We start from the raw sequence: 11112 nt of genomic DNA on the forward strand, positions 1-11112 counted from the left end.
TTACCTCTTGTGCTTCTGAGCAAAGGGAGAGTTCTTAGCATCTTCCTCTGCAAAAAATAATAACAAATGTCGATCGGTATATTTCCATATCTACTGATGTATGAAAATACGTACATCATGAATCGGAAGTTTTTAAAAAAATAAATAAATGTGTTACCGGTTAGACCAAGGGAGAACTTTGTGATGATGGTCCCGGTGACGGCGAAACCAACGAGGAAAGGCCAAGTGCGATTGAACTCTCTCTTGAAGAACACGGGCCATGGATCGAACCACCTCTTCATCTTCCTTTGGCTTTTTTTTTTTATTCTGATTCTTTGCTGTTTGGAGTTTTTACTTTGGTAGATATAAACAAGGTCTTGAAGGCGGAGATGGTATTTTCTTCTAAGGATATTAAGTTTATGGCTTTATCATGGCCGTTGGATGATCAGAAGGTCTGTTGAGATCAGGCCTATCGAAGGATTAGATGCTTGGGTTTGGGTCCTATGGGATTTAGTGTCCGATAGGCTTAGTCACACTGGATCAAGTCTGTCTCGTTAATGGGTCCTTGAATTCAACTAATAAGGTGTGCTTTGAGTAGGAAAATAGAGGGTAAATTACACTATTAGTCATTAAATTATAAGTAAGTTCTCATTGTGGTCATTTAACTAAAAAGGTTATCATTTGGTCACTAAATTATTCAAAAGTTTTCATTTAAGCCAATGGGCTGTTAAAATCAATGTCATATGACTTTCTTTGTTCGCACTGTTTGTGCCAATCGAAAGCTCTTTTTCCCATTCTCTTCTACAGTTCAGGTTTTTTCATGAAATAACTTTGGACGTCACAAATTTTCTATTCAAAATTCAAACAATTTTTTTCTCCAATGACCATCAAATCGACTTGGATCTAAGGTATGTTTTTTTACTCGTTGATGGGCATTGATCCACCAAACAGATCGTTGAATCGTTGCTTAAAGCTCACTAGTGGAACTTTAAAGAAAAAAACTTAACAGTCTAGTGACTTAAATAAAAACTTTTGAATAGTTCAATGGCTTGAATGAAAACTTTCGAATAGTTCAATGATTGAATTGTAACTTTTTTAGTTAAGTGATTAAAACGAAAACTTATTCATAGTTAGTAACTAATGGTGTAGTTTATCCAAAAATAGAAAATCTGAATGATGGGTGGAAAAGTGGAAAGAAATAAATTTTAAGTATGGTTAATAGGCAATATAACTTGAAAAACAAAAAAAATATATATAATCATTTTTCATTTTAACTCATAAAAACTAATCTTTCCAAATTGGGATGATATGACGATAGAAAATTTAAAAAAGGGTGTATGTTAATTCAAAATTATAAATTTCTAAAAAGTTTTATTTCTTTCCTCTTATTTTTCAATTATATACCAAGCAATTGATAGAAAGAAAATTACTAATTCTTTCAATTTTTTTCATCTTTCCTACCAACCACACATATGGAAAATATATATGTTATATCCCTCAATCGAGAAGACATGTGGCAAGCCCAAAAGACATCATTGACTCTGCATTGACTTCTTGGACCACCCGTCCCACTTTAAATAGGACCTACCACTCGGGCTTGGAGCTAAATGCTATCCTAATGTGAACACACTTCCAAGACAACAAAGAACCTATTTAGGTTTAACTACCTCTTATTGATAGAATCCTAGGATACGTGCCTATGATTATATTGGAAAAAATATAATTTAAAAACGGTTTTCTGTCACAACGAAAAATTAATTTTTTTGAAAACCGAACCAATTTTTTATATTTATAGCAATAATCTTTTCCCAAAAAGCATATGTGTTTTGTGTGAGACGAGTCCTTAACGTTCTCGGTTTTCAACCAAACAACCTTTTTAGCTATCCTCGTACCACGAATCGCTTCAAGTGTGGGCTCAAACAATCACAAATCAAACACAAAACCAGAAATAATTTTCTTATTTTTAGTAGAAAAGTAAATCTCTCTTTTAATAGAAACCGATAAAATTGTTATTCTCAAAAAATAAACTTTATACTTAAAAAATAAATTCTCACTATTTTCGAGTAGCATAAAAATATTGAAATTTTTTGTTATTTTAACTCGACCAGTGCCATCTATTTATAGGGAGAGATAGAAAAATCATGGTTGAATTAGTAGAATACAAATAATACTTATCTTATAAAAAAAATAGTCCCTAGTTTTACTAGGAGAGAGGGGCGACACACCCTAGTTAAATACATTAGGATTGTCGCCCCATTATACATGTTATGAGGGTTTTTGGGCTTCTCTTGTATTGGTCAAATTATATGTACTTTCTGAAATTTTAACTCAGCACTTTATAATTTAATCCAACCCAATACAAGTTTTTTTTATTTCCCAAAATAAATATTGTTTATTAAATTAATTAATTTTCCAATGAAATGATTTTCTCAACCCAATTCTAATTTTGTTAAAGTTATGACAACTTTACTATAAAGGAATCTATGTGAAAATATATTTAATTTCTATATTCAATGGATTCACAATGAATAATTAATTTAAATCCATTTTCAAACTTCAATTATTTGAAAATAATAATTCGAAAAACTTGAATTAATTCTTAGGTCATTTCCATACTTAGTGAGAAACCACATTCATTCTGAATGTAACCCATTTCTCTAACTTTATCATTTCTATTCATTTGATTCTAAATGCAATTCATTTCTAGTTCCAACGAGCTAGCGGAGGGACCGATTGGACATATATAATTAGGGCTCAAATGATTTATAATTAAGTTATAACTTTTCGCATTTTAATTATAAATGCATTTAGTCACAAAGTCATTCCACTATAGTATCGTGACTGAGCTCTCCCTAATTACATACCATTAGAAAGTTACTCGATCAGTGTTCGTCTAATGACCTTGTCATAAGTGTGTTACTCTAATGGGATATCCTTAATCTCTTTGCGATAAATTCATTCTCCCAATATGATCTTATTTTATCTCGTGGTAACCATTACATCTTCTTTCATGAAAAGTCAATTACTATCAAATAGTAATTAAGTCATTTATCACAAAGAAAAATGACTCGTGGTCGCGTTTACTTTTCATCTATCATGTATTACCAATGATAAAAATCCTACTAAACCTATGTTGTGTAGGTACACACTCTGAGGCGGCCTCCTTCAGTCATTTGCCCTGATAGAAACTCTCATTAGTTGACCTCTTTGATCCAAATAGACGAGCATTTGACTTGTAATAGCCCGATTTTCTGTAGTATTAGAAAATACAATTTTGGAACCCCATTTCTATAAACTGAGTTTGTAAATATAAAATAGAAATATTTACAGAGTTAATATGAGAATATAATAAAGAATGGTTAAGTAATTTAGCTGATAATTTAGTTAATTAAAACTCAAGGACTATTGTAAAAGTTTATTCGTTATTGAGTTTTGATTTAGAAAAGACTTGAGGACCTAGATAACAATTATCCAAAAAACCAAAAGAGTTACTAAACCAATTTTTGGCATGAGTTAGTAGATGATGATGTTAGATTCTACTTAGATTAATCAGCAACATGATTAAAGCTTAATTAAGCTAATTAATCTAGATTAATTAAAGACTAATTAAGGTATAAATATGAAAGCTAGTGGAATTTTCATCATCTTCTTCACTCTCCCACCGTCCAACATAGATGAAAAACCAAGAAAATCTTTCAAGTTCCTTGTACATTCAACCATCATTAATTGAAAGGTAATTTAAGCTAATTTCATGTAATTTTTATAGATTTATGATCATGGGAGCATAATTTAGCTACCCTATGTATCAATATGTTTAATTGTTAAATTTTTAGCAAGTTGTCATTGTTGATAAATTGATTAATTAGGTTTGGAATTGATAGATATTGAGCTTAGATCATGATAAATACTAAATTGTAAAGTTAATTAAGCTTGTTTTGTAACTTTTTAGCATTAGGGACTACATTGAATAAATGGAAAATATATCATGAAATTTTGCTATGAATATAAACCATTGGGTCCCTAATGAAAGAATGTGAAATCGGATTTTGATTCAAATTTAGGAATTGAAAAATATGCTTATCCTGAGTTCAGGGATTGAATTGAATAAAATGCAAAATATGAGTGTATTCATAAAGGGGATTAAATAGAATCATGCATCTCACAACATCATTGTTGGTGAGACATTGAATAGATATTAATTGCTAATACATGATATTGATATGGTATGTACATATATATTTGTATAGAACAAAAATTGGACAAAATTGGAACTTGTAGAGGAAAGGCTAAGGTAGTGGATTAAGCCTTAAGAAACCTACTCATTTTGTGTTTTGAAATGTAAGTTCTTGTGGAATTTATTACCTTTCCTTGTTTGATAGGCATACTTGTGTTTATTTTTATTTTATCTATTTTAAATTTATGTTAAAGTTTAAGTGGAAATTAACATACTTGGCTATGAAAGATAATTAATTAAGATGTGTTGTGATAAACGATTGATGTTATATCTATTGTTTGGTAACTAGAATAATAATAAAAGATCTTTAAATGTATCATTAATTGTATGTATGATTCATGTTCAGATTCGATCAATGAACTTCAAAAATTGATATGTGATAGCCACAGTGTATGTTGTGCAAATATGGATGATTCATGGCCATATGGACTTAGTAAAATTCTAGGATGCAATTGGCATGCCAATGGGGTCATATCGCGCTTATGTACAGGTTAGTTGACAATGTGGAGATTATGATATGTTATTTCAAGATCCAACATTTGTTGCGGATCACTGAGTATTCATTGTCTCTTCAGAGGCCCTAGTGTGGTAGAGGGATGTGTTTGTATGTGTATATACATTTGATGCCTACGAGCTTTGCACTTTAATTCTTCGATGTAGTGTAGTTCACTCGCGTGTCTGAGTTCATTTTACTAAGGTTCCATCGGGCAAAATGTTAAAATTTAACATTGAAATTTGAAAATGAAAATGAACCAGATTTGATAAGTTATCAAGGCATGTGGTTAAAATTGTATAGGCATTGACTAGCAGATTAGTGAAAGTATGCAAAATCTTGATGATCTTATGTTAATTGGTATAATTTGGTGATTGTTTTGGTTATGTTTATAATATTTGACATATGGATGCCTATATTTACTTTGCTCACTTTGTTGTGACACCATGTGTCATGTTCTAGCTAGATGTGTAACAACCCAATACTTGACTCGATTGTTGGATCCAAGCTACAAGGTGCCACATTTGTTGTCGGAGCAACTATATTCAATAATATTCAATCGAACATCTTTATACATCTAAATATAAATGATTCGTGCATATTATATAATATGTTTTCAATTTTAGGGTTTATACGAGCTTATGAAGGCTCTTTTTCTAACCCTGTAACACCTCGATACCCGAATCGATTACCTGTTCTCAGTTACAAAGTGTCACATTCATTTTCGAAGCAACTATATTCTAATTACATTCATTTTCAAATCATTAAACATTCAAAAGTAATTAAAAACATGTGTATAATACAATACATTATCATTTATGGGTTTTATAAGGGCTTACAAAATCCCTTTTGCTAACCCGAGGTTATAAAAGGACCTATTTGTAAGGATTCTAAAATTTTGGGTTGAAAACTTACTATTTTGTGCTCGTCATTACTTCACAGCAACAACATTACCACAAGAACCTTGCTTTCTTTCTCGTTGTGGCGTTAAAAGTTTGTCGTCGTCGTGGCGTTAAAAGAGACCTAAATTTTCTTATATAAATTTCATACAACCAATTCACATATTCCACTCCAACTAGAACCCACTTCAACACAAGACCAACACATTAACAAGAATTATACCATATATGTAACTTAACATTTGAGACTTTTAGCATAAGTTTTGTAGGTACATGCCCAAAAGACCAAAATGAGCCACTCTATGCAAACTTTGTTAGGTCAAAAACGATAATTTGGATGCTGACTTCAAGTTCTGGGGCTACGAGAAATACCTGAACTTACGCATGGAGAAAACAAACCATACATTGAGCAATAAGGATTAGTGGTACATATATAATTCAATGTATATAAACAAATGAATAAACAGTTCTACTCAAGCCTATACATTTATATCTATATGCATACACCATCCAACCAATTTGTTTTTGTTACCAACTTACCATCATCAACCTAAATACATAAATTTGCATATATTACATACCAATTCATTTTAATCCATTTATAGTATCTATGAACACTTCAATTTACTTATGATTAACAACTTTTCAAACATACCAAAATCAAGTATTCAATTATAAGACTTTTCCTTCCATAAATCCCTTATAATATCACATTTTCACATGTTCTGGGAGTTCATAAACTCATTCATATTTGTCCCGGCCCCTAGGGCTCGGTTTCATCTAATTTGCATACTCAGATGTGTAAATTTTACATATCATTCGCATTAAAACACAAGTTATTCCAATGATATCAATTTATAACATTTTTATATAATTTTTCGAGTTTACATTTTGTAACCCCTATTAATTTGACTCGGACTTAAACGGATACATGGATCGTCCAACCAACACACCAAATTGGCACCGAAGTGCATTATCGAATAAACTAAAGTAAAATAACTGACACGTAATGAGCATATTGGCACACGAAGCGTACGCTGACACAAGAAGTGCATCCTGGCACACGAGGTGCATCCCAGAGCATAACCCGTACATAAATCAATTCTATGGCATGCCAACTATATCCGACTCACCCAACTAGTTAATAAGGTACCAATATTCAATTCCTTTTTACAATTTAGTGCGCATATCATTTCTCAATCATTTTCACTATCAAAACTCAAATCAACAATACATGACATATTATTCCATACATTTTCATACAATTTCCATATCACATGGCATATTTAGACAATTATTGTTATTTTACATTTCATTCATTTTAGTCCTCTATTGCGAAAACTCAAAATCAAGCTCAGTCCAATAGCTTATATCATTACTATATACTTACCTTGATACTCTCGTATGCATGTAACATGAAAATGCAAGAAAATTATATGACTTTAAATTATAAATGTACAAACCAGAATTTTCGACTACTCATCAACCACTTTCATTTTTCAGCTACTCATTTTAATTTGTTTTAATCCACATTTAATTAAGCCTAATGATATCTGTCAACATCATCAACTATCCACTATCAACATCATCCACTATCCACATTTAATTAAACATTGATTATCGAAGCTAATTTTCAACCATTACGCTTTCAAAAGCCACCAAAATTTCATACAATGCAAGAGTTTTAACTTTAGGACTCAAAACCAACTACATGAACACACGCAACCACAATTTCTAAACGTTAGCACAAGAACATATCACATACAACTTAACCATTTGAAACATTTAGATTATAGTCTCTAGGTACATGCAACAAAACCAAAATGAACAAACTATACAAACTCTGTTGAGTCAAAAATAGTAGTTTGGATGCTGAATTCAATTCCCGGGGCTTCGAGAGGTACCTAAACCTGTGCATGGAACAAACAACCATATGCTGAGCGATAAATCTTAATGGTACTTTCATGATTCAAGATAATATAACATAAAGTAACATTTATGACAAGCTATGGTATTTATAATCTCAATGCCTACTAATATATATTCTATATTTTAACATAAGTATATAATCAATTACATATGAAGGTATAGTATTATCAAGGCAAACCAATTCAACGTCATGGCAAAAGAATGATCAAATTTGTAACACCCCATACCTGGTCCAGTCGTTGAACCCGAGCTATAAGATTATACAAGCAAAAACAAAACAATTTATTACATTTCATAGTTTAAAATATCAATTCAATATCAATTTATTCATATAAAATCAAGTGCAACATGCAATTCAATCAATTTTGAGTTTATATCGAGTTTACGAAAACTTAAAACCAACCTGGTATCAATCAAGGATCAAATCGAAACAAAAAACAAAAAGGTAAAAAAATTTTACAAATAAGGGTTATATGGCCATGTTCCCTAACTGTGTGAAAGGCTGAGGCTATGTGGGATGGGACACACGGTCATGTGGGCAAGCCATGTAATAGCCTGATTTCATGTGGAGCTAGACTCACACGGCCGTGCGAACAAATTGTGTAACTTACTGACGTCGTGTGGGTCAAAGTGCAAAATTTCAACAGATGTCATACAGTCGTGTCATTAGGCCGTGTAACAGACTGTGACTGTGTGCACCAAAATTACCTTAAACGTGCAGACTACACAACCGTGCCATATACCCGTGAATGGCACACGATTGTGTGCCAGGGTGTGTCTACTTGTAGAAACTTTCCAAAACAAGCCTTTAAAACCTAATTCACTTATGCCTCAAGCAACATATTATACTAATTCTCACCACATTCAAAAGTATTAATGTCATGTCAAAAATATCACTTATAACAATCAATCTAAGTGCCTAACCAATATGCCACATTTGGCACATCAATCCAACAATTCAAGTTCAAATATAACATCATATTCAAATTAATCCAATATACCTTTTAAGGCACCTCAAAACAATTAACATGGCATACATCATTTGACCATTTTAAACACCTTATAACAATGATTTAATATCAACTATACAAGCATGCTCAAAGCCTTACCAAAAGCATTCAAACCTAACATGCACATACCATTCATTTAATAAGCATATTTCAAGCATATTACCTTATTAACTTGTAAGCAAAAATACCAACCAATTCAACAAGACAACATTGCCATCACTCACATATATATAAGCATATACACAAGATTCTCAAAATGCCAACAAAATCTAAAATAAACATTGTCTAACCAATAACTCTGTAGGTAAATGCCATGACCAAAATAAACTATCACCAACACTTGAGTCTAGGATTGTCGCTGGATGCTGAAGTCAACGATCAAATCAAAAAGTACCTAACCTGCACACGGAAAACAAAATAGTACGCTGAGTATACTCAGTGGTATTTCTATGATCCGAACATTTAAACAATATATAATACATTCAAATGCATGAGTTAAAAATAATAGATGATATGCAAATCAACATGTAAACTTTCACTTCTTCATAGCTTCATTAACCAATATTACAAATGTACTAATATGAAACATTACACTACCATTTCATATTCATTGAGATATCAAGCACTAATATCCCATTTCATCTCAATTTCCATTGTATGCATTCAAAAATCATAATAATCTTTATTTTAATTTGTTTCACATGTCGTAATTCTGATTCTAATTTTTTTATTTTCCCTATTAACATGACTTGGGCTCAGACGGATACGCGAATCTAACTAACACACCAATTTGGCACCCAGTGCCTGTCGAATAAATTCGAAATAATAAGTTGCACCCTGCTCGCCAATAAAAAAAACAAATAGATGTGCTAAGCATTGGTCGATATAACTGACAAATGGGGTGCTCAGCACTCCCTGACACGTAATTGTATAACCTTGAACTCTTCCTATCCTATGACATGCCAATTATATCCGACTCTACCCGAACAGTTAACAGGGTAACAATTTTTCACATTCATTTATAACCAATTCTTCATTTCAACATCATAATCACAATCAACCAATCCATAATTCCTATATATAACAGCATAGTTCATCACAACATTAACACAATTTCATATTTTAAATAATATTTAATATTTTTGAATCTATTCAATTCAATCCTTAATACAAATAACCAATTCAATCACATCATTTCAACTTAATGAATTATAACTCACCTTATGAACTTACCATACAATGCAATGTAAAAATGCAACAATTGAGATAGTTCGAATTATAGAAACACAATTCGTAAACTTCAAGCTATTCATTGACAACTTTATCTTTTCCTTTCTTTTTCGAGAGATTCAGGTCGATGTTAGCTATGGATTAAAACAAACATACAAAATTATCAATACATAATCAAATTCACATTTAATTGCTAATTTATGTAAATTTTATATTTTATTCAATTTAGTCCCTAAAATCGAGATTAATATATCTTTTAATCTAAAACCCATATTGTCAACCTATTTTCATTATACTCCTTCTAAGACTTCCTCTATCTTATTTCTATCAAAAATTTTAAATTTTGTGCACTTTAGTCCCTATTGAACAAAACCATCAATTTACTTTACAATTTAGTCATTTATCAACTCTAAACTTAAAATCTATTAAATTAACACCTAAAGCTTCAATTATTCATCCATGGAAACATTCTCAATCTTTAACAGTACCAAAAAATATGACATGGGTCACCTAACTAATTGAAATAAAAATCATATAAAAATATGACATGTGTCAGTTATCAGGATTCCAAAAAATATAAAAATTATAAGAAAAGGACTAAATTGAACTAACCAAATGAAGCTTTGAAAATAGAAACCCTAAGGCTGTGGGTTCTTCTTTCTCCCTTTGATATTTCAATGTCGAAAGAATGAAAAGAACATTGGCTTTCTCTTCCACTAAGTGTTTTTGTTTTTATTTTATTTACCTTTCTGATTTTATATGATATAAAAATAAATTTTAACTAAGTTTATACATTACTAATAATGATATGCTTTAAGCCATTGTCCCACATTAAGCTTTAAATGGTAAAATTGTTATTTTAGGCCTTAAATCATTTTCCAATCAAGAGATCCTTAAGATATTAACTTTTGACACTTTTACAATTTAGTCCCTATACCCTAATTAAGCACTAATTCGACAAAATTGCCCGACCAAATTTCAATTCACTTTTAAAATAACTTTGTATATATTTAATAAAAATAATTATAAGTCCAATTTATGGAAATAGATTTCCAAAACCACACTTTCTAACATCACTAACTTTCAGGTCGTTACAAAATCCAATTACATATACCAAAACCTATCTTAAGGCCTTTAGCTATCAATACCAATTCACAATTTAAAACATTCATAATCCATACATTTTGACATTCAATATCAAGCTCATTTCATATCAAAATTCGTTTAACATATCGTTCGAACATCTTTCTGGAGCTATCAACTCATCTGTATTCATTTCGGTACTATATTCTATTATTAATCTATTTCATTACTTTTTAAGCTTTCCAATTTCAAATA

The 11112-nt window shown here is 31.0% G+C and overlaps 1 protein-coding gene across 1 annotated transcript; it reads right to left on the reverse strand.

The window, feature by feature from the left end:
* Positions 1–392, reverse strand: LOC107950265 (uncharacterized). Its single transcript, XM_016885075.2, has 2 exons — positions 158–392; positions 1–47 (listed from the first exon to the last, which is right to left on the reverse strand). The coding sequence occupies exons 1-2, from the start codon at positions 279–281 to the stop codon at positions 1–3; spliced, it is 171 nt and encodes a 56-aa protein (XP_016740564.1). The 5' UTR covers positions 282–392.
* Between the last annotated feature and the right edge of the window lie 10720 nt (positions 393–11112).

This window comes from Gossypium hirsutum, chromosome D03, assembly GCF_007990345.1.
Source record: "Gossypium hirsutum isolate 1008001.06 chromosome D03, Gossypium_hirsutum_v2.1, whole genome shotgun sequence".
NCBI lineage: Eukaryota > Viridiplantae > Streptophyta > Magnoliopsida > Malvales > Malvaceae > Gossypium > Gossypium hirsutum.